Below are 20,173 nucleotides of genomic sequence, written 5' to 3'. Positions count from 1 at the left end.
TTTTATTAGTGAGTTTTGGTGATATTACTGCAAGTGGCCACTTTTCATTTAAAATGTCCAAGGAATCAAAATAAAGACAAAAGAGATACTCCCTAGACATGAGTCTCCCCTAAAACAAATATGGCATGAACTCACATGGCTAAAATGTTAAAAAATATATATTTAACAGTTACAACCAGCGGTTTTAATTTTTTTGTTCCTCTTTGCATACAGGATATGATGTCACTTACAAAAGAATGTTGAGGATGTAGCTTCATCTTATCAATTTGCCAGGTATAACCTGGCGAAACAGACTCTGGTGAAAAGGGTAACGTGTTGGAAAATTTGCACTTTGATATATTTGTGGAGTAACAATTGTTCACCTGAGCAAGAATTTGCCTGACAAAACAGCGAGAACCTTCTCTAGCGCTGAGTTTTATCGCTAGCGAATTGTCCTATTCGCCCCTTAGTTAATTGCGAATGTCCCTGGGAATTGTCATTTTGGTGAATTTTCACTCCAAAAAGCCACCACCCTTTAGTAAATGTGCCCCACTGTGTGTGGTATGTACTAAATTATATGTTCTAATGACTGTAATTATACAATTATAATTGTATGCTTTATTACACCATTTATTTGCATACCTTTTGTGTCTGTACTAATGATGTGGTGTGCAGAGTAACTTTTGTAGCTTTGTACCAGGCCATGTAGTTATAAACACTGCTACTGGCTTTACATGTGAGGGTGACAGTTTCTCCTGGTGACACAGAGACATAATCTGGAGACTGAGTCAGTACAATCTGCCCATAGGAACCTGGGAAATAAAAATGAAGAGAAAATTGAAATTGTTAATCAATTGTTAATTATTTATTTTTGCTTCTACAATCCCTCTGAAATTGTGTATCTCTCATCCTGGCTAAAGATCAGGAGGATCCCCAGTAGCAGTAGATAAGTGGGATAAGACATGTCTCTATCTATGCACTGTGACACATACAGATCATTAATATGGCACAGGGACACTGGCACTTTTATAGCAGCTGCAGTTTAGCCACACAATGTCTCTATGCAAAACACCAACCAACATCCCACTCACATCACTGACTTTCTGTTATGTATTACACAAGTTGTAGAACCTTGCTGCATTTACCATCAGAGACTGTTTAAAACAGCAAATAGCCAGGACATATTTATCACTAAAATACATCTATGTGGAAAACATTTACTCCCAGCAGTGTGAGAATTTGCCTTTAATTTAACTTTCTTGGACAATCCTACAAAGTCAGACTCAGCTCACAGGTTTGTTAAGTTTCATCAGTAATACCAACCTTTCTTGGCAAACTCAGAACCTGCCGTGTTTTTAACTGAGGTCAATCCGGCAAACCCGTAAACTCCACAGAATTTAGGAGAGACTGGGAAACTGGGATTTTGCAGCACAGTGCCTCCACTTAATGAGAACTGAGGGATACACATCAGGGGGTTCCACTAGAAAAAAATACAGAGATTTGCAGCAATAATAAACTTTATATAGAAAGAAAGATATGGAGTTGGCATCAAATAAATATCGCAATTCTTAAATGGGGTCACTCACTCACAGGATTAACTCACTGTTTTCATTATGGTTCTTTGAATCTCTCTGAAATGATTTAAACATCATATCAAGTATGCTAAGCATTTAAGCAAAACTTTATTACAGATAAAGTTTATAAGAGAGTAAGTTATACATCACCATTTGAGCAAAGGAAGCAGGAATCTTTATCTGCACCAAGCGACTGGGAGATCCCGATTTAGTCGGCAGAGAAACCTCAAACGGTGCACAAAGGCTTTGGACAGTTTACTCCACAGGAGAGATCTCAGCCAACAAAATGGGGAGCCCTGGTTTTATATTCTCTAATAAACAATGAGCTCAGACATTAAACCACTAGGTCAACAACAGATCTTGCTTCCCATGTGCTCATCAGGAGCTGCCAGGCTTCCAACAAGCACATCCAAAGCAGAGATTTTATCGGTTATTAGTATTTGAGAACATATTCTGCCCTTGGCTATAATAAAGGAAGTTCTTGTGAAAACTTCTACAAGTCATAATCATATTAGGAACTATTAGGAGTCGTACACATATTAGGACATCGAGTTAAATATTTCCTTTCCTACAAAGTTGTCTTATACAATATATTGTGTTTAAGAGTTCTTTCCTACAAAGCCGCCTCAAACACAACATTTCTATCAAAGTATTACCCTGAATTCTTTATTATGGGCTTTATTGCTGGAACTCAACAACAGACTCTTTCATAACCGAGTTTCACAGAAGTCCCTTCAGGTACATTCCCTTCCCAGTATTTAATGTATTTACTTCTCTGAAGACATGGACAGTGGTGGAAATTACTCACATTTAGGTTCAAGTATTTCTGTCTCATGTTCAATAGCCCTTCCATCCAGGCATCATATCTTCATATTCTTTGCTTGAGGGACTGTTCAAGAATTACCGGGCATAGCTTGCCAATGTTATGACTGTTCTTTAAGATTTTATGTATTGTAAACTATAAAGTATCTCTTGCTGAGTATAGTAATCCCACCATGACACTCTCCTGCCCTCTAAATAAAAAGTATTATATTGATTCTTTGTGACTACATTAACCAAAGAGTAAGTAACAAGAAAAGGTACATTTCTTTGATGCCTTGTTCATTATTATTACTATATATTACAGTGGTATAACTAGATTTTACCTGACCCCACAGCAAATTAATTTTATGGCCCCCAACATTTCCAGAGGTTTTGCTGTTTTACCAGTATATGTTGAAATTATTCATTATTTGGTACTCATTGGGCCCTGTATACTTCCTAGGTCCCCCTGCAGCACAAGGTCTGCTTCCTCTGAAGTTACACTTCTAATATTTTACAATAATATTTTCATCAATCGTTTCATGACATTAAAATAAAAGAGCCAATGTAAACAATATAACATACACCAGCTCTCCCTATACCATTGCACAAATATTAAAGGGGTTAAAAAGTCAAAGATAAAAATTATTGTTTGTTTAGACCAAATGAAGTACATTTGCAATATAGACATTAAAAAAAATCTCTGATGTTTTATAATTTTTTTCTCACATCTCATCATTATTGCCTGACAACTTCCCTGCTTGCAGCTTCTCCTACTCATTTTTGCTGCCAATAGACATAACGCTGCTGTGTATGTTTGTACCTGCTGATACTATCTTGCAAATTTGAATGATGTGGAAATTAGGTGGATATATACATACCTCCCCCTGCCACCCCTCTGTTTAAAGAGCTACTCCTTATCTCACAGCCTAAAGGGGTTTGTTCATACCGGAACTTCTCAGTGAATAGCTGATTTGATTTATGTTATATTCAGATGAGAAGAAATTAGAATGTGACTTTCATTTTAAAGTCATAAAAAACAAAAAAAACAAAACTGTATTTCATAATTAAAACAACATGTAAAAGTATTATATATTCAGCACAAGCCCTATTCATTAACCCTTTAGTTTTCTTTTTTTATGAATTTAAATACACATATGCTTTGTAAAGTATCCCTGATAATTCAGTTGCATTTTAAGGTGGCCATAAACAGGCCGATAAAAGCTGCTGACAGGCCGAGTCGGCAGCTTATTGGCCCGTGTATGGGGCCCCCCGACAGGTTTCCCCGATCGAGATCTTGCCGAAAGTCGCCAGATCTTGATCGGAAGGGACTAAAAATCCCGTCTGATGCCGGCCACATCTGTTTGCTGATGCGGTCCCGCGATCCAGGCCCTAGGGCCCACGATCGGATCAGCCCGATATTGCCCACCTCAAGCTGGGCATATCGGGGAGAGATCCGCTCGTTTGGGGACATCGCCAAACGAGTGGATTTCTCCATGTGTGGCCACCTTTATTGTGTATGGGTAATATAGTATAAAGTACAGAGTATAAAGTCAACAATCTTCTGGTACAGTGAGTCCTGAGTTATGTTTTAGTCTGATCTGCATTCAAGCTGAAAGAGGAAGGTTTTTGTTCAGCTCTGTATCACTGTGTGAGAGGGAACCAACCATACTGCAGACAATAATAATCTGCTGCATCTTCTGCTTCCATTCTGCTGATTGTAAGAGTGAAATCAATTTCAGACCCACTGCCACTGATCCGCTCTGGGGTCCCTGTGTGTCGAGTGCTTGCCAAATAGATCAGCTGCTTTGGTGCCTGCCCTGATTTCTGATGGAACCAGGCTATCCGATTGTCTCCATTGCTGTCAGTAACACTGCTACTGGCTTTACATGTGAGGGTGACAGTTTCTCCTGGTGACACAGAGACATAATCTGGAGACTGAGTCATCACAACCAGTCCATAGGAACCTGTAAAAGTATCAGATAGAATGGAAATAGTTTATTTAGTTGTATAATACTTTACTTATTTTTGCATCTTAAAATCACTCATAGTATGTGAATGTAAAATGAACAACGTAATAAAAGGAACAATCTCTGACCCTGGCTAAAGATCAGGAGGATCCCCAGTAGCAGCAGCAGCAGTAGATAAGTGGGATAAGACATGTCTCTATCTATGCACTGTGACACATACAGATCATTAATATGGCACAGGGACACTGGCACTTTTATAGCAGCTGCAGTTTAGCCACACAATGTCTCTATGCAAAACACCAACCAACATCCCTCTCACATCACTGACACCAGGGCCGGACTGGGAGTTAAAAGCAGCCCTGGCAAAAACTGTGAAGCAGCCCACATACATACATCTCCCTGGCAATAATCCCTAAACATAAAGACTTTGCACTGTAAAGTGTATGGTGCACAGTGAAGTATTCCTAATCTGCTGTGCCACATACTTGCTCACTTAAGTGTATAGCAAATATGTAACTGCTGTACTGCTCTTCTTGACAGCACTCTGAGTATTAAAAATGCTACTTTGTCCCATAGTCCTGAGACACTTGCAATAAAACGAACTCAGTTTTAGTGATGGACGAATTCGTGAAACGGCGCCGGCGCCCGTTTTTGACGCCGGCGCCCGTTTTTCGCGCCGGCGTCCGTTTTTTCGTAAAAAATTTTTTTGACGCCGGCGAATTTTTGCGGACGTTTCGCGAATTTATTAGCTGGCGGCGAAACACGCAAATTTGCCGCGAATTAGCGCCTGGCGAATAAATTCGCCCATCACTACTCAGTTTACATTTAACAAATGTTTTGCAAGGTATATATTATTTATTGCAGGAATTTAGTTTATTCATCAGAACAGAGAATGTATTTCTATTTGTGCTATTTCTCACAATGGCTGCCAAAGTTCGCCATAAAGTAAAGGGGCTCAGTTCAAAGTTCTCCAAAAACTTGGAATGATCTAAAATAGAAAGGAATGGTGAATGTCTACTGCATTTTTTAAGCTATAATGCCTTCACCATCTTCCTTCATACAGGGCCACATAGCCAGTAGACAACATTATTAAACTTGAAAAACTTGCAGAAGTGACATATAAAGTGTAGTAAATAGAAGCACAGTATAGCTCCACTATTTAAATAAGGACCGTGGCCCTACAGGCCTTACAATTTTGCTGAAATCTTATAGTTCAACACCAAAGGCTAAAGGGCTGCAAATTTGCAATATCATACAGGCTTTTAAAAACTCTCAGAAAACACAGCAATTAATGTAGAAATAATCACCAGTACCATAAAATTGTAAAGAATTCTTCCCAAGGCTAAATCTTTTGCTAAAAGAAAATGCAGGAACATTTCCCTCCACCTCCAGCGGCCGTTTATAGAACAGAGAGGACCCGTGCAGCCCATTTACCCTATAAGCAGAGAGGCCCTTCAGGCAATTTCCTGAACTCACAGATGGCCAGTCCGGGCCTGACTGACATTTTACGGTGGGTGATGGTCGGTTGCACCTAAACCAAATGCAACAAGTTGCAGAACTGTGCTTCATATAAGAATACCTGTAGAATTACTGGATGAAGATCAATTATTAATAAAAAAAAGAAATTGAAAATAAGAAGAATAGCATATGCTTTTGCAAGTACAGTATGTAAAGTGCAGTTTTAGACTTTTTTTTAGCCAGAATGCAGTTTTTCCCCATAAATTCCAGTAGCAATTCCAGCCACACAAAGTAGTTTTGTCTTCTAAAATTATGGGTGGTGAATCCTAATGTGTGCAATTGTACTTCCATTTGACACAAATCAAATTCAATGCCACAAAATTTTCAAAGCCTGAATTTCATCATTTCTCAGCATCAAAATAATACCTGCACTATTGTGTTTAAGGGCCACTGCACATATTGATACTCTGGAAACTCTGGAGCGACTATCAGCTTTTGTTTTCAATATACACACACTTGAGAGTGATTCCTTACAGGTAGGGATGTAGCAAACGTTGGAAAAAATGTTCGCGAACATGTTCGCGAACGTCCGGACAAAAATGCGAACGGTTCGCGAACGTTGAGAACCCCATAGACCTCAATGGGAAGGCGAATTTTAAAAGCTAGAAAAGACATTTCTGGCCAGAAAAATGATTTTAAAGTTGTTTAAAGGGTGCAACGACCTGGAGACTGGCATGCCAGAGGGGGATCAAGGGCAAATATGTTTCTAAAAAATCCATTGTTGACACAGCGCTGCGTTTTGTGCTGTAAAGGGCAGAAATCACACTACGTCACTCAGGTGGTGTTTCTGGAGACGGTATTATTATTGATATTTAGACAGAATGTGAAAAAGCTCACACAGCTAGGTGGCAGTGGTTTGAAGAACACACTGGGCAAATAATGCCTGCAAGGTCAACGTATACACTACAGCAGTGGATAAGGAATATATTATTGCTGCTTGGAAAACGTCACTCAGGTGGTGTTTCTGGAGACGGTATTATTATTGATATTTAGACAGAATGTGAAAAAGCTCACACAGCTAGGTGGCAGTGGTTTGAAGAACAGATACAGATGAGAGATCAGCAGCAGGACAGACAGCTGCCCACAGCAGCTACATACAGAGCACTGCAGTAGAAGGTAGATTACTAGCCAGCAAAGCTACCTAACCTAAAATGTCCCTCAAATCCCTGCAGAGTTCTGTCCCTCCAATACAGAGCAGTATCAAGTAGATTACTAGCCAGCAAAGTTACTATCAACTGTCCCTCAAATCACTAACAACTCTCTCCCTACACTAGCTCTTCCAAGCACACACAGGCAGAATGAAAAAACGCTGCAGGGCTTCAGTTTATATATGGAAGGGGAGTGGTCCAGGGGGTGTGGGGGTGGTCCAGGAGGGAGAGCTTCCTGATTGGCTGCCATGTATCTGCTGGTCTGGGGGAGAAATGGCAAAAAAAAGCGCCAGCTAAGGCGAACCCAAATTGGCGAACGTTGCGTTACGTTCGCGAACATTCGGCGGACGCGAACGGTCGATGTTCGTGCGAACAAGTTCGCCGGCGAACAGTCCGCGACATCCCTACTTACAGGAAGTTTTATGGATTCACCGTGGCCAAACACAACTATACGGCAGTGCCAGGAGCAGCTTTGGATACAAGTGTCAATAGTAGGCAACTCACTCAATACTCACCAGGCTGTACAGCATAACTCCCAACATTTTGGAAATAGAAAAAGATTTGCCACACTGCATGCGCCAACATTTTTTTGCCCACAAAACTTTTGTGCTCACACCCCCTAATTACCATGTTCATTTTAAACAATTTGGCAGGTTAAGAAAGTTTGAACACATTTCTGTGGTATTTATGTGTTATTACAGTTTTGCTAATAAAGGTGAATCGCCCTGAGCTGCAAGTTATAGTTTCCCCAAGAGACTATTGCTTAAATTAAATTGCTACAATTGTCTCTTTGCTTATCCTAAATTGTTACAAATGTATCTAAGTTCACCTGTCATGTATTCTGGGCTCTTTGCCAAAAGCCAATTACATTTTAGAAACTTTGTATCTTTTTCTGTCTGTTTAGTGCAGGAGACCCAAGACAAAGTCGGGATATTTCAGTAGGTAACCCGGGACTGCAGGTTTAGCTGTCAAAATCAGTACTGTCCCAGGAAAAAACAGGACAGTTAAGAGGTTTTATAAAGGGCTTATGTCTGGAATTATGTCTGGAATTATGAATACATGAATAAAGATTGTTTTTAAGAAATTCAGAGTTGCCACTTGAGCACAATTTTGAGCACAGTCGCCATGTTTAATCCCACAATGCAGATTTCTTTCCCAGAATTGCAGTTACAAAGGGGACAATGTTTGTTAATTCAATTGCGTTGCACCTCCCACAGTTGCATCCAATTTACTAATACTAATGTATCTGGGCATGTGCTTTGTTGCAATTTGAATGCAGTTGTGCCAAATATTTTCAAAATCTGATGTTGCCATTCTGCTTAAGAGATGAGATAACCGGTAAGTTGTATTTGATCAATTTCAGTGAGATTTCAGTTTTCTTTCCAGACAGAGGAGAAACTGCACACAGACACCATGCTTATCAGTATGAGATCAGTATGAGAGCTCACCAATTCATATACTTATCTTATCATCAGCCTGACATCATTTCCGGGGTTTGCTGATATCATTTCTGGTGTTAGGAGGGGATCCCTAAGGTCCACCGGGGCTGCTGTCCAGGCCCACCTCCGGAACCCCCTGGCCCCCCTGCTGCGCCACCAAGTGTGTGTGTGCACTCGCACTCTGTTTTTCCGGCATTTGTGGTAGGAAGGAGCCAGCAAATCATGGATCTGGGTGCGGATCTGGGCCGGCGGGGCCTACAAGAGCCGAGAGACCACTGTGTTTTTTCCTGGTGTCTGACCCTGCCTGGAGCTAATGTCTCTATTGATCTGCCAGTAATTCCAGGGTTCCCACAGCAGGTTGAGTCTATAGACTTACTCCCAGTACATACAGGTTCACTTATTAAAGAGCAATTTTCTTTTTTAAATCTCTTTTATTTTCACATTTTAATGAACATGTACAGTCGTCAGTTGTATATTCCTAAACTAGCAATATATAAGTTTAGGATGACCATATGAGTTACAACTTTAATCTTACAAGTTAAGGAATAGAAGAACTTTTATAACAAGAAACAAAATAAATAAAAAATAAAATAAAATAAATAAAAAAACTAACCCAGCCGGTACATTTCTCTTAAACTGAAATTTTCTCCATTTACAATTTGGATGTGCAGTAATTCTGCCACGGGGACCATATTTCTGTATTTTTATCCATTTGGTCTGTTAATAAAGCATTTAAGTGTAATAAATGTTGTGTAACGTTTATTCTTCCTTCTAACTCACGTGTCCCAATAGTGTTTTGCAACAATTGTTTTGCTAGATTGATCCTAGCTGCTGTTAAGATCTGAGACAGGAGTTTATTGTGGGATTAATTTAACTGTTTAGTAGGGAGTGTTAGCAAGGCTAAGTAAATATATTTCTGTATTGTTTTCTGAAATACTGTATGGATTATTCTAAAGACGTCTTCTCAATGTGCAGTTGCTACTGGGCATGTCTACCAAGCACGTTGGTGGCAAGGAAGGATTTATTTTGTGCTGGCCGTATTGGGGAAGATCTTGGAGATGGAGTACCATATTGAATTCCATTCCCTTTGAGAGATCTCCTGTCTCACATCGAAGAGCATTTTTTTAACAGCACATCAAATTGGTACATTCAGGGCTCTGACTTCAGAAACAATGTAGAAAAAAGCCAGCCGATTAACAGACCTAGAGGAGACAATTGTATTTGTTGACTTTTCTCAAGAGTCAGAGCCAGAAGAAACAAAAATGGATAAACACACCCTGCTTTCATTTACAGTTACAGATAATTTTTCCTTTCATTATACTAATAGCACTAGGGTTCAAATTACCCTATTAACCATCCATTGATATGAATAAGAGACTGGAATATGAATAGGAGAGGACCTGAATAGAAAGATGAGTAATAAAAAGTAGCAATAATAATAGATGTGTAGCTTTATAGAGCATTTGTTTTTTTTATGGGGTCATTGACCCCCATTTGAAAGCTGGAAAAAGTCAGAAGAAAAAGGCAAATAACTCTAAAACTATATATAAAAAAAAATAATGAAGACCAATTGAAAAGTTGCTTATAATTGGCCATCCTATGACATACTAAAAGATAACTTAAAGGCGAACCACCCCTTTAAATCCAAAAGTTTTTCCATCTAAGCAATATATCAGTCATATTCATTGTCCCTGTTATGGGACTTTTCAAGAATTACCCAACATAGTTTGGCAATATGATTATGATTTATGATATTTTTTGGAAAATTCCAAGACGCTTCTGTCTTTTCAGTTTGTTGAGTAAAGTGATCCCACCGTGGAACTCTGCTGCCATCTCATGGATAAGTGATGTATTGACCTTGATGATTACATTAATCCGAGAAAATACAAGATAATTATTTGATGGAAAAAAATGTTGATCTTTGCCTAGTTCAGTATTAGTGCCACATTCTACATCCACATTTTCACTTATTATTTGGTGGAATTAAGAAGTGAGGCTGAGGTACAACAATATAACATACACCAGATCTTCCTGTACTATTGCACAGTTATTGAGCATAATCTGTTTTATTTGATTGTCATTAGAATAATGGAGGCCAAAAGAAAATATTTTAGTATTTAGACCCGTCACCCAGACATAAAAATCTGTATAATAAAAGTCCTTTTTAAATTAAATATGAAATCCAATTTCTTTTTTTTATTAAAGCATTCATAGCTGTTGTAAACTCATTTAAAAATATCAGCTGTCAATCAAATATTGCCTACCCCACCTCTATGCCTAGGCATATAGGCGGGGCAAACAATTACTTTCACTTTCCATTCAGCACTTCCTACATGTCACTGCTCTCCCTGCATTCCCCCAGCTCTCTTAACAATTTAATTGTGTAACCAGGGCATGGGAATGGACATTGGGTCCCTGTCCCCTGGTGCACAAACAAGATTCTGAGATGATACAAGGCTTCTCTTAATAACAGTGTCCACAAAATGGCTCCTTCCTGGTTGCTATAATTATGAGTTCCCAGACTGATGGAAACAAGATTCAAATAATTTATACAGTTTAATTAAAGTTCATTTTGCTTGACTAACATGATAAAATAGGAATAATTTTGTTTGGGTGACGGGTCCCCTTTAAAAAACTGTAGGCAGTTTTTTAAATCAGTTTTTAAACCAATTTGAATTTGATGACGGGGAACATTTTGTTAAGGAAGTTTTATGAATTAAGCTCCAGTTACCAGGGCCAGAACTAGGGGTAGACAGAAGAGGCAGGTGTCTAGGGTGGAATGAAGTAGGGGTGCCAAGCATGTACCTCTTCTTTCGCCGACTCCTGGTCTGGACCCTTTCTCTCCCACCGGAACTCTCCAGCGCAGCTGAGTGCACTCTCTCCCCCTTTAAGAATTGAAATATCAGACAGTACCAGTCGCGCGAGCATGCGCACTCAAAACCGAGCAGCCAATGGGGCCAAAGTGATCATCTTCCTCTTTTTATATGGCTCTCAAGAAAGCATTGGTTCCAATTGGGCAAGAGGAATAGGGGAAGCACCGCCAAAAGAAAGCAGCCATATCGCAGGAAGAGACTGCGGTGGTAAACATCTCATCAATACAACTTACAGAGAATGAAACCAAGGTACTGTCTAAAGGGCTGGGTTTTGTCATAACTACATTCCCTGACTTTTTTCAAATTGATATAGATGTGGAGGCCTTTTTGAGCAGAATAAGACTGTCGGCTGAATTGAATGATAATGGGGAGTCCATTAATAATGAAACAGATGATTATCTGAATATTACCTACAAGATTGGCGTTTGTATAATCCTAGCACATATACGCCTTCTAAAACTAATTCTGTTGTGGAAACATACATACAAGGAGTTAAACATGAGATGTTAATACTTGAAAATAAATATAAAAGGGATGAAATAAAATTACCTATAGAAAATCTCATTGGAAGAGAGACAAGCACTATTAAAGATTGTGTTGATCATGCTTTGCAATTGGAGATTATTAACAACAAACTGGCATCTATTTAATACAGACCAATCCAATTACACCTTTTTTATACATACTCCCTAAAATCCACAATAATTTGGACAAACCCCCTGGGAGGCTGATTGTGGTTGGGGTAAATTAATTGTTTTGTCCTTTGGCTAAATTCCTTAATAGGGTACATAGGGAGTATCTCTTTAACACAAAATCTTATATCAGAGATACTGGAGATGTTATTAATAAGATCAATATGATTGATGATTTAACCCCTGATGCTATTTTGGTCCCCCTGGATATAGAAAGCCTTTATTAGACTTACTGTACATTGTGATATGATCAGTGTCCCTTATCTGGATGTGATGGTTAAAAACACCACGAATGGCCATTTAGATACTGATCTATACGTCAAACAAATTGATAGGAATTAGGGATGCACCGAATGCACTTTTTTGGATTCGACTGAACCCCCAAATCCTTTGCAAAGCATTCGGCCAAATACCGAACCGAATCCGAACCCTAATTTGCATATGCTAATTAAGGGTGGGAAGGGGAAAACATTTTTTTACTTCCTTGTTTTGTGACTAAAAGTCTCATAATTTTCCTCCCCGCCCCTAATTTGCATATGCAAATTAAGATTCGGATTCGGTTTGGCCGGGCAGAAGGATTCGGCCAAATCCGGGCCGAATCCCGAACCGAATCCTGTATTCGGTGCATCCCTAGTAGGAATACACTATTGGGGTTTGATTTCTTTCATCCCCCACACATAAAAAAGTATCTGCCTAGATCCCAAGTCATGCGGGTGAGACGTATAGTTCGAAATGAATTGCGACAAGAAGACAGAGTTGGGGAAATGAAGGAGAAATTCAGAATGCGAGAGATTGCTTAAAACTCTTAGGGTAGAACTACACAGATGACTTCTACGTGTTTTCGGCGGATCCGATGCGATGCGCCAAAATGCAGGAGTCATTTAAGGTAAGAAATACAAATGTCGGCACGACATGACTGTCAGATGCAGCCGCAGCATGAAGCTTCTGCATCTGACAGTCGTGTTAGATGAACGCTGCGACACCATCTGACATTTGTATTTCTTACCTTATTTTCAGTAGCATCCGGGTTGACATTTGTTTTAGTGCAGTGCGTCGGATCCACCAAAAATGCGTGGAAGTCATCTGTGTAGTTCTACCTGTAGACAGCAAATAGCCAGGACATATTTATAACTAAAATGCATCTATGTAGAAAACATTTACTCTCAGCAGTGTGAGACTTTGCCTTTAATTTATCTTTCTTTGACACCCTAAAAATCAGTAAAATCCTACAAAGTCAGACTCAGCTCAGAGGTTTGTTAGGGTTTATCAGTAATACCAACCTTTCTTGGCAAACTCCCTCACAACGGGATCACACAGACCTGACGTGTTTACTTGAGGTCAATCCGGCAAACCCGTAAACTCTATAGAATTTAGAAGAGACTGGGAAACTGGGATTTTGCAGTGCAGTATCTCCACTTAATGGGAACTGAGGGATACACCTCAGGGGGTCCCACTAGAATGTAAAAAACACAGAGATTTGCAGCAATAATAAACTTTATATAGTAAGTAAGATATGCAATGGGCATTTAATACAAATAGCAATCCTGAAATGGGGTCACTCACTCACAGGACCGACTCACTGTTTTGATTATGGTTCTACAAGTCTCTTGGAAAAAAATGATATATCACATATAGTGATGGGTGAATAAATTCACCTGGCACAAATTCGCTGCAAATTTCCGAGTTTCGGCGCCGGCGAATAAATTCGCTAATCTCCAGTGAAAATTCGCCAGGGTTAAAAAATTTTGGACCACGTTCGAAAAGTCGTTCACTTCAAAATCTGCGCGCGTTAATACTATTTGGATGCCTATTAACTTTAACGCCAGCATCAAAATTGATGCAAGCGACTTTTTGGATGCGTGGGCAAAATTTGACACAGGCATAAATTTTAAATTTTCGTGATTTTTTTTTTGAGTTTTTCGACATTTTGTGAATTTTTCGGGAAATTCGCCAAATTTTAGGTGAAACGGGAGAAATTTGCCCATCACTAATCACATCTAGTATACTAAGCATATAAGCAAAACTTTATTAGGGATCACAGAGTAAGATATCCATTAACATTTAAGCAAAGGAAGCAGCAATCTTTATCTGCACCAAGCGACTCGGAAATCTCAGAGATCTCAGAGAGATCTCAGCCAACAAATATACACAGATAACTCTTTATTATGGGCTTTATTGCTGGAACTCAACAATAGACTCTTTCATCGTAAAGTTTCTCTTAAGTCACTTCAGGATGATGCACAGTACATTCCCTTCCCAGTATTTAATGTATTTACTTCTCTGAAGACATGGACAGTGGTGAATATTACTCACATTTAGGTTCTAGTATTTCTGTCTTCATGTTCAATAGCCCTTCCATCCAGGCATCATATCTTCATATTCTTTGCTTGTGGGACTGTTCAAGAATCATCGGGCAAAGCTTGGTAATGTTATGACTGTTCTTTATGATTTTAGGTATTGTAAACTCTAAGGTATCTCTTGTTGAGTTTAGTAATCCCACCATGGTACTCTGCTGCCCTCTAATGGAAAATTATTATATGAATCATGCATTAACCAAAGCGTAAGTAACAAGAAAAGGTACATTTCTTTGATGCCTGGTTCATTATAATTACTATATATTACAGTGGTGTAACTAGATGTTACTGGGCCCCATAGCAAATTCATTTTAGGGCCCCCAATAAATCCAATAAATCCAGAGGTTGTCATGTTTTACCAATATATGTTGGAATTGCTCTTTATTTAGGGCCTCATGGGGCAATATAAATCTCCTAGGTCCCCCTGCAGCTACAAGATCTGCTTCCTCTGTAGTTACATCTCTAATATTTTACAATAATATTTTCATCAATTGTTTCATGACATTAAAGGGGTTGTTCCCCTTTGAGATAACTGTTAGTAATATGTACAGAGTCATATTCTGAGATAATTTGCAATTTGTTTTCATTTTTTATTATTAAAGTTTTTTGAGTTATTTCGCTTTTTATTCAGCAGCTCTTCAATTTGCATTAAGCAATCTGGTAACTAGGGTCCAAATTACCCCAGCAACCATGCATTGACTTAAATAAGAGACTGGAATATGAATAGGAGAGGCCTTAAGTGAAAGGTAAGTACGATTTACAATAACAATACATTTGTAGCCTTACAGAGCATTTGCTTTTTAGAAGGGGTCAGCGACGTCCATTTGAAAGCTTCAAAGAGTCAGAAGTAAGATGCAAATAACTATAAAACTATAGAAAATAAATAATGAAAACCAATTGAAAAGTTGCTTAGAATTAGACATTTTATAACATAATAAGTGTTATCTTAAAGGCGGTACCCCTTTAAAAGAAAAGAGTTAAGGGGAACAATATAACATACACCCGCTCTCCATATACTATTGCACAAATATTAAAGGGGTTATAAGTCCAAAATAAAAAATCTTGTGTGTTTAGAGTAAATTTGCTGTATTGACAATAAAAAATTTCTGTATTTTTATAATTTGTTTCTCACATCTCATCATTATTGCATCTTCCCTTCTCACAGCTTCTCCTACTCATCGTGGCTGCCAATAGAATAAACGCTGGTGTGTATGTTTGTACCTGCTGATAATATCTTGCAAATCTGAATGATGTGGAAATTAGGGGTTCGTGTTCGTATGCCTCCCCCTGCCCACCCCTCTGTATAAAGAGCTACTCCTTATCTCACAGCCTAACGATCTGTAGCTGGGAAGGGAGGGGTTTGTTCATACAGACGCTTCTGAGTGAAAGTCTGATTTGTTTTATGTTATATTCAGATGAAAAGAAATTAGAATGTGACTTTCACTTTATTTGCAATGCTATGTTTAGTTATAAAATAACAAAAACAAAACTATATTTCATAATCACAACATGTAAATAGTATTCTATATTCAGCACAATCCCTATTCATTTAACTCATGTTCAAAAAAGGGGAATACTGCACCTTTAATACTGGATTTTTCATGCACCTTGATTTCTTTTTTTCTTCCCCTTTAGTTTTCTCTTTTTTATGAATTGAAATACACACACATGCTATGTAAAGTATCCCTGATGATGCAGTTGTATCTTAGTGTGTATGGGTTATATAGAGTACAGAGTATGAAGCTAACAGTCTTCTGGTACAGTGAGTCCTGAGTCATGTTTTAGTCTGATCTGCATTCAAGCTGAAAGAGGAAGGTTTTTGTTCAGCTCTGTATCACTGTGTGAGAGGTAAAGATGCTACCCTGTTGACAGTAATAATCTGCTGCATCTTCTGCTTCCATTCTGCTGATTGTAAGAGAGTAATCTGTTCCAGACCCACTGCCGCTGATCCGCTCTGGGGTCCCTGTGTATCTGTTGCTTGCATCATAGATCAGCAGCTTTGGTGCCTGCCCTGATTTCTGTTGGTACCAGTTGAGATAGCCGCTAACACTGCTACTGGCTTTACATGTGAGGGTGACAGTTTCTCCTGGTGACACAGAGACATAATCTGGAGACTGAGTCAGTACAATCTGCCCATAGGAACCTGGGAAATAAAAATAAAGAGAAAATTGAAATCGTTAATCAGTGTGTTCAATAAATTATTAATTTTTGCTTCTAGAATCTGAAAATGGAGAAATGGAAATAGTTAATTTAGTTGTACAATACTTTATTGATTTTTGCATCTTAAAATCGGTCACAATATGTGAATATAAAACGAACAGCATAATAAAAGAAACAATCTCTTACCCTGGATGAAGATCAGGAGGATCCCCAGTAGCAGCAGCAGCAGTAGATAAGTGGGATAAGACATGTCTCTATCTATGCACTGTGACACATACAGATCATTAATATGGCACAGGGACACTGGCACTTTTATAGCAGCTGCAGTTTAGCCACACAATGTCTCTATGCAAAACACCAACCAACATCCCTCTCACATCACTGACTTTTAAGGGTGGGTGATGGTTCGTTGCACCTAAACAAATGCAACAAGTAGCAGAACCATGCTCCATATAAGAATACCTGTAGAACTACTGGATGGAGATAAATTATTAATTAAAAATTAAATGAATAAAACATACTTTTGGAAGTACAGTATACAAAGTGCAGTTTTAGACTCAAGTAGATTTTATTTTACCTAGAATGGAGTGGTTTTTTTTCATAAATTCCAGTAGCAATTCCAGCGACACAATTAAAGTAAGTGCAATTGTGCTTCAGTTTTGACCCAAATCAGATGCAATGCCACAAAGAATATCATCATTTCTAAGGTCCACTGTATTTATTGATACTCTGGAAACTCTGGAGCGACTATCAGCTTGTGTCTCTAAGGGTCCCCTGTGTCAATACACACACTTGAGAGTGATTCCTAATGCGAAGTTTTATGGATTCAACGTGGTCAAACACAGGAGCAGCTTTGGATACAAGTGACAATAGTAGGCAACCCACTCAAGACTCACCAGGTTATACAGAAATATGTCAGGCATTCATTGGGCCATTGGGAACTGCAAACCTTTTGTGGATACACAAATAAAGATTGTTTTTAAGAAATTCAGAGTTGCCACTTGAACACAATTTGGAGCAAAATTCTAGTGTCATTGCAGTCACAAAGGGGACAATGCTTGCTGATTCAAATGTGTTGCACCTCCCACAGTTGCATCCAATTTACTAATACTAATGTATCTGGGCCTGTGCTTTGTTGCAATTAGAATGCAGTTGTGCCAAATATTTTCAAAATCTGATGTTTCCTTTTAGCTTGTATGTTGTATTAGCTCAATTTCACATCAGCTTTCTTTCTAGATAGAGAAGAAACTGCACACAGACACTATGCTTATCAGTATGAGATCAGTATGAGAGCTCACCAATTCATATACTTATCATCAGCCTGACATTAGTGATGGGCGAATTTATTCGCCAGGCGCGAATTTGCGGCGAATTTGCGCGTTTCGCCGCCAGCGAATAAATTCGCGAAACGCCCGCAAAAATTTGCGGCAAAAATTCGCCGGCGTCAAATTTTTTTTTTCGAAAAAACGGACGCCGGCGTCAAAAACGGGCGCCGGCGTCGGAAAAACGGGCGCCGGCGTCAAAAACGGGCACCGGCGTCAAAAAAGAGACGCCGGCGCCATTTCGCCCATCACTACCTGACATCATTTCTTGGGTTTGCTGATATCATTTCTGGTGTTTGGAGTGTGGGTGACCTGTTGATACTTGATAACAATGGAGCTACTGTCTCTATTGATCTGTCAGTAATTCCAGGGTTCTCACAGCAGGTTGAGTCTATAGACTTACTCCCAGTACATACAGGTGCACTTATTAAAGAGCATTTTTTATAATAGCAGATCAAGGGTTCTGACTTCTGAAACAATGTAAAAAAAATCCAGCTGATTAAAAGACCTAGAGGAGACAATTGTATTTGGCGACATTGTTTCAAGAGTCAGGAAACAAAACTGGATAAACACATGCTGCTTTTATTTATTGTTACAGATAACTTTTCCTTTCATTATGCAAAAAGCACTTTTTAGGATATGATCTCCATTGACTATTATCATTGAATCCCTTAGGTGTAAGTTATCTTTAAATGGGTTGTTCACCTTTAAATTTACTTGTATTGTGATGTAGGGAGTGCTATTCTGAAAAAATTGCAATTGGATTTCATTTTTTTTTATTTGTTATTTCTGAGTTATTTAGATTTTTTTCAGTCGCTCTTCAGTTTGCAATTACAGCAATCTGGTTGGTAGGGTTTGAATTACCCTAGTAACCACACATTGATTTGAAAGAGAGAGTGGAATATGATTAGGAGAGGACCTAAATAGAAAGATGAGTAATAAAAAGTAACATTAATAACTGTGTAGCCTTAGAGAGCATTTGTTTTTAGAAGAGGTGATTCCCATTTGAAACCTGGAAAATGTCAGAAGGAAAAGGCAAAGAATTTTAAAACTATAAAAAAAAAATAATGACGACCAATTGAAAGGTTGCTTCGAATTGGCCATTCATAACTAAAAGATAACTTAAAGGTAACCCAACAGCCCTTCCATCTAAGCAATATATCAGTTATATTCTTTGTGCCTGTTTTGGGACTTTTCAAGAATTACCCAACATAAGCTTGGCAACATGACTTGATTTATGATATTTTTTGGTAAATTCATAGATTCTTTTGCCTTTTCAGTTTCTTGAGTACAGTGATCCCACCATGGAACTCTGCTGCATCTAATCGACAACTGATGTATTGACCTTGATGATTACATTAATCAGTGAAACTATAACACGACTTTCTTTTGATGGAAAAAATGTTACTCTTGGCCTAGTTCAGTATTAGTGTCACATTCTACATCCATATTATTATTATTATTATTTGATGGAATTAAGAAGTGAGGCTGAGGTACAACAATATAACATACACCAGATCTCCCTGTACTATTGCACAGTTATTGAGCATAATCTGTTTTAGTTGCTTGTCATTAGAATAATGGTGGCCAAAAGAAAATATTTTGGTATCTATTATCAGAACACTTAACCCATTACATCTCCTCTGTAGGCAGTTTTTTTAAATCAGTTTTTAAGCCAATTTGAATTAGATGATGGGGGACATTTTTTAAGGAAGTTTTATGAATTAAGTTTTGGCCCCAGTTGCAAAAACTACTACTAACTACTTACCATGCCAATACCACTGAACACATTGCAGTCGCAGTTAATATGAAGAAGGTGGAAATTGTCAACTGTAGCAATTTAGCTCAAAGGGGGAACAAATCAGTCCAGTCAATGGACCAACTTGGTATAAAGAGCTATTTTCAATAAACCTGTATTTTTTCACTTATTAAAATGCCTCCCAACCCCTTCTTCAAGTTATCTAAGGAATCTGTCAGTACAACTGATTCAGAGAGAGAATTTCCCAATTTCACAGCTCTCACTCTAATGAGCTTCTCATTATCTCACAGCCTAACTGGCTGCAGCTTGGGGAATGGAGGGGTCTGTTTATATAGAGGGTTTGTTAGTGGACTGCTGATTTGTTATCATTGAGTTCATATCAACAGACTGTTAACTTCAAATTTACTTTAATTTTAAATGTTTGCCCTGTTTAGTGGAAGCAATAAAAAAACATAGATGGTTCCCAAGTATAATAACAGGTAGAAATATGTTCAGCACAAACTCTATTCAGTGAAGAAATTCTAAAAAAAGTGTAATGACCGTTTAGTTCCTTTTAGACTTTTGATCTAAGTGGTTTCCTTTTT

General features: G+C 38.5%; 3 gene segments (V, D, J or C); all 3 read right to left on the bottom strand.

Moving 5' to 3' along the window:
* LOC108697575 overlaps positions 1 to 20,173 on the bottom strand; it is a 321,745-nt gene that overhangs the window by 243,137 nt on the left and 58,435 nt on the right.
* Positions 3,882 to 4,742, bottom strand: LOC108705652. The segment is given in 2 exon segments: positions 3,882 to 4,321; positions 4,453 to 4,742. Coding segments are annotated over 2 exon segments (387 nt in total).
* On the bottom strand, positions 16,078 to 17,879 carry LOC121401745. The segment is given in 2 exon segments: positions 16,078 to 16,491; positions 16,695 to 17,879. Coding segments are annotated over 2 exon segments (384 nt in total).

Source organism: Xenopus laevis, chromosome 1L (genome assembly GCF_017654675.1).
Source record: "Xenopus laevis strain J_2021 chromosome 1L, Xenopus_laevis_v10.1, whole genome shotgun sequence".
In the NCBI taxonomy this organism is placed as follows: Eukaryota; Metazoa; Chordata; class Amphibia; order Anura; family Pipidae; genus Xenopus; species Xenopus laevis.
The sequence above is the reverse complement of the archived record's forward strand: the minus strand, read 5'-3'. Positions and strand labels throughout refer to the sequence as shown.